Source organism: Mitosporidium daphniae (assembly GCF_000760515.2).
Source record: "Mitosporidium daphniae strain UGP3 chromosome Unknown contig-244, whole genome shotgun sequence".
Lineage (NCBI taxonomy): Eukaryota > Fungi > Microsporidia > Mitosporidium > Mitosporidium daphniae.
This window is the reverse complement of record NW_013546573.1, coordinates 64-2985: the sequence shown is the minus strand read 5'-3', so window position 1 is coordinate 2985 and position 2922 is coordinate 64. Positions and strand designations below refer to the sequence as shown.

General features: G+C 39.9%; 1 protein-coding gene across 1 annotated transcript; it reads left to right on the top strand.

The window, feature by feature from the left end:
• Positions 1-12: 12 nt before the first annotated feature.
• On the top strand, positions 13-1989 carry DI09_244p10 (putative erythrocyte binding protein; the record flags this gene model as incomplete). The annotated part of the gene is made up of 1 exon (XM_013382902.1): positions 13-1989. One exon carries the CDS (start codon positions 13-15, stop codon positions 1987-1989), a length of 1977 nt encoding a protein of 658 aa, XP_013238356.1.
• Between the last annotated feature and the right edge of the window lie 933 nt (positions 1990-2922).

The window sequence follows — 2922 nt, the reverse complement described above, 5'->3', positions numbered from 1 at the left end:
TTTTACATTTCGATGATGATTCGAAACCGTTTATTTGTCGTAACTTTCATCGCCATTCTCCTTCTTCCCTCACTGAAATGTCAAGAAACAGATCTATACACTCAAGAGGGTTCAATAAGGCAGTCAAGCCAACCAGTCAAAACCCGTGCAGAAAACACACACAAAGGTACAGAAAATAAATCAAGCGGAAATCACGGATCTCTAGTAAATGAGATACAACCGAAGCTTCCAGAAAAATCAAAAAAGCCTTTAAAAGATAAATCTGATACATCTTTAGAAACTTCTGATCATAAAGACAGTGAATTGGGATCCGATTTCGAAGATCTTTCTAATGAGGATTCATCAGCTTTTGATCAAAGAGAGGATCCAAAAACTCAATCAAAAATAACATTTGTCACTTCAGCTCCATCAGCTCTATCGGATTCGTTGGTTGTACCGCCAGTTCAGGAAGCTCAGGAAACCCAATCAGTTATTTCTGATGAAGAAGCTCCATCAGCTCTATCAGATTGGTTGGTTGTATCGCCAGTTCAGGAAGTTCAGGAAACTCAATCAGTTCTATCTGATGAAGAAGCTCAAAAAGCTCAAGCTCTAGAAAATAAAAAAACTAAAGAAGCTCTGGAAGCCCAGGAAAACGAAAAACCCTTAGAAGCTCTGAAAGCTATCCTAATTCAGAAAGCTCTAGAAGCCCTGAAAGATGATCAAAAACCCCTGGAAGCTCTGAAAGCTACCCTAATTCAGAAAGCTCGTGATGCTCTGGAAGCTATACTAATTCAGAAACCTCATAAAGTTCAACTAGTTCTATCGGATTGGTTAGCTCACGAAGATCAGGAAGCTCTGGAAGATCAGGAAGATCAGGAATATTTGGAATTTCGAGAAGCTTTGCAAGCTCTGGAAGCTCAGGAAGATCAGGAAGATCAGGGAGTTATGCTGATCGAGAAAGCTTACGGTGCTATAACCCTAATACGACATTTTAAATCTCGCAAAGTTCAGCAAGTCCATGAACTTTTAACAGCTCTGAAAGATCAAACACCCTTCGAAGCTCTGAGAGTTATAATATTTCAGAACGGGTTAGAAGCTAAAGAAGCTCTGAAAGTTCTTGAAGCTCTGGGAGCTCTGGCAGATCTGGGAGCTCTATTAATTCATAAAGTTCATGACTTTCTACTAGCTCGGAAGGCTCATGATGCTCTAGAAGCTCTACTAATTACGAAAGCTAAGAAAGCTCTACTAGCTCAGAAGGCTCATCGTGCTCTAGAAGCTCTACTAATTGAGAAAGCTGAGAAAGCTGAGAAAGCTCTACTAATTCAGGAAACTTTGTGTGTTCTGGATGCTCTGGAAGGTATGCAAGATCTGAAAAATCTGAAAGCTCTGAAAGCTCTGAAAGCCATACTATTTCAAAAAGCTCACCGTGCTTTGGAAGCTCTACTAATTCAGAAACCTCAGAAAGCTCATTTTTCTCTGGAAGCTCTGGAAGCTCTAAAAGTTGAAGAATACCAGAAAGCTAAAAAAGATGAAAAACCTCAAACTCTGGAAAATCATAAAGCTAAAGAAGCTCTGAAAGGTCTGAAAGCCCTGAAGGCTCTGGACGCTCTAAAAGCTCTGGAAGATAAAAAACCCCTGGAAGCTCTGGAAGCTCTGAAAGATCTGAAAGATCTGAAAGCTATAGTAATTGAGAAAGCTCATGATGCTCTGAAAGATATGATAATTCACAAACCCAATAAAAAAAGACCAATGGTTCGGACATGTCAGGCAGCTCTGAAATTTTTGGAAGATCTGAAAAGTGAGAAATATCTGGCTCCAAAAGGCTGGAAAGCTGAAATCATTCATGCAGCCTTGGAACCTCTGCAGTATATCGAAGATCTGAAAGCTAAAAAAGTTCTGAAAGATCAAGCACTGAAAACTATACTAATTCAGAAAGCTCCACCAAGAAAAGCTTTTGTCGCTTCAGATGCCAATGAAGAAAATCCCCAGCTTCGTCAAGAACTTTTGTAACTTCAGGTGCCGATGAAAAAGAGGTTAGGCTTAGTGTTAGTGTTAGGTTTTACTATGCTTTATTTTCTAATAAACGAACTTATGGGGTGAAAGCTGCAACTAGGACAGATGGGCGAATCAGAGTGCAGGCGGAATTGAATTGAATTGGATTGAATTAAATTGAATTGGATTAAATTCGCAGGTCAGACAAATGCATACTTGGGAGTAGCGAGGCAATAAGATTTTCAAAAACCTCGTATTGACGCAAGTTCAGAAGGTGATTCAAAGAGGGTGTAGTGATGGTTTTCCTAGACTTTGGCGGCGAAGCCACAGAATGAAGCTGCCCAGGAGGGTCCAAGCGCAGAAACAGCGGTGCCCAAAACATGCAGCCATCAGGCAATATCAAATAATTCCATCGACCACTCTGCAACCATGTCGTGAAACGCAAGAAAAACATGCCCAACGCTCCAAACGGCCCAAAAACCGCAATATGATGAATTTGGATCGGTTGAAAAGGGTGCAGTAAATTAAATTAAAAGGACAATTATTTGGCCAATTAGTTTGTCAAGTGGTTAGCTTAGGTTAAGTTAGCTTAAGGTTTCAGTGTTTATTAAAGGAGCTGTAGAGCATCAACATAAATAAAATGTATTGCAAAAATTGTTGAACAAASGACAAGAYTGGAAATCACATATTTAGTGACATCCAATTTACAGACAATCACCCCAATTATATGCAATTTACGAAATTTAAAGGCAATGCAGAAAACTCGCCACGCTTTCATCGATCTTTTCTCCCCGTTCTTTCAAATCAATCTAACGTGCTTCCATTCCTCAAGATCAAAGTAATGGCTGCTTGATACCAGAAACGAAATGCAGCTGCAGAAAACTGAATATTCAAATCGGTCTCTTCTTTTGGGTTTGACACAAACGAGCCGCATGAAAAGCACTGGAAGAT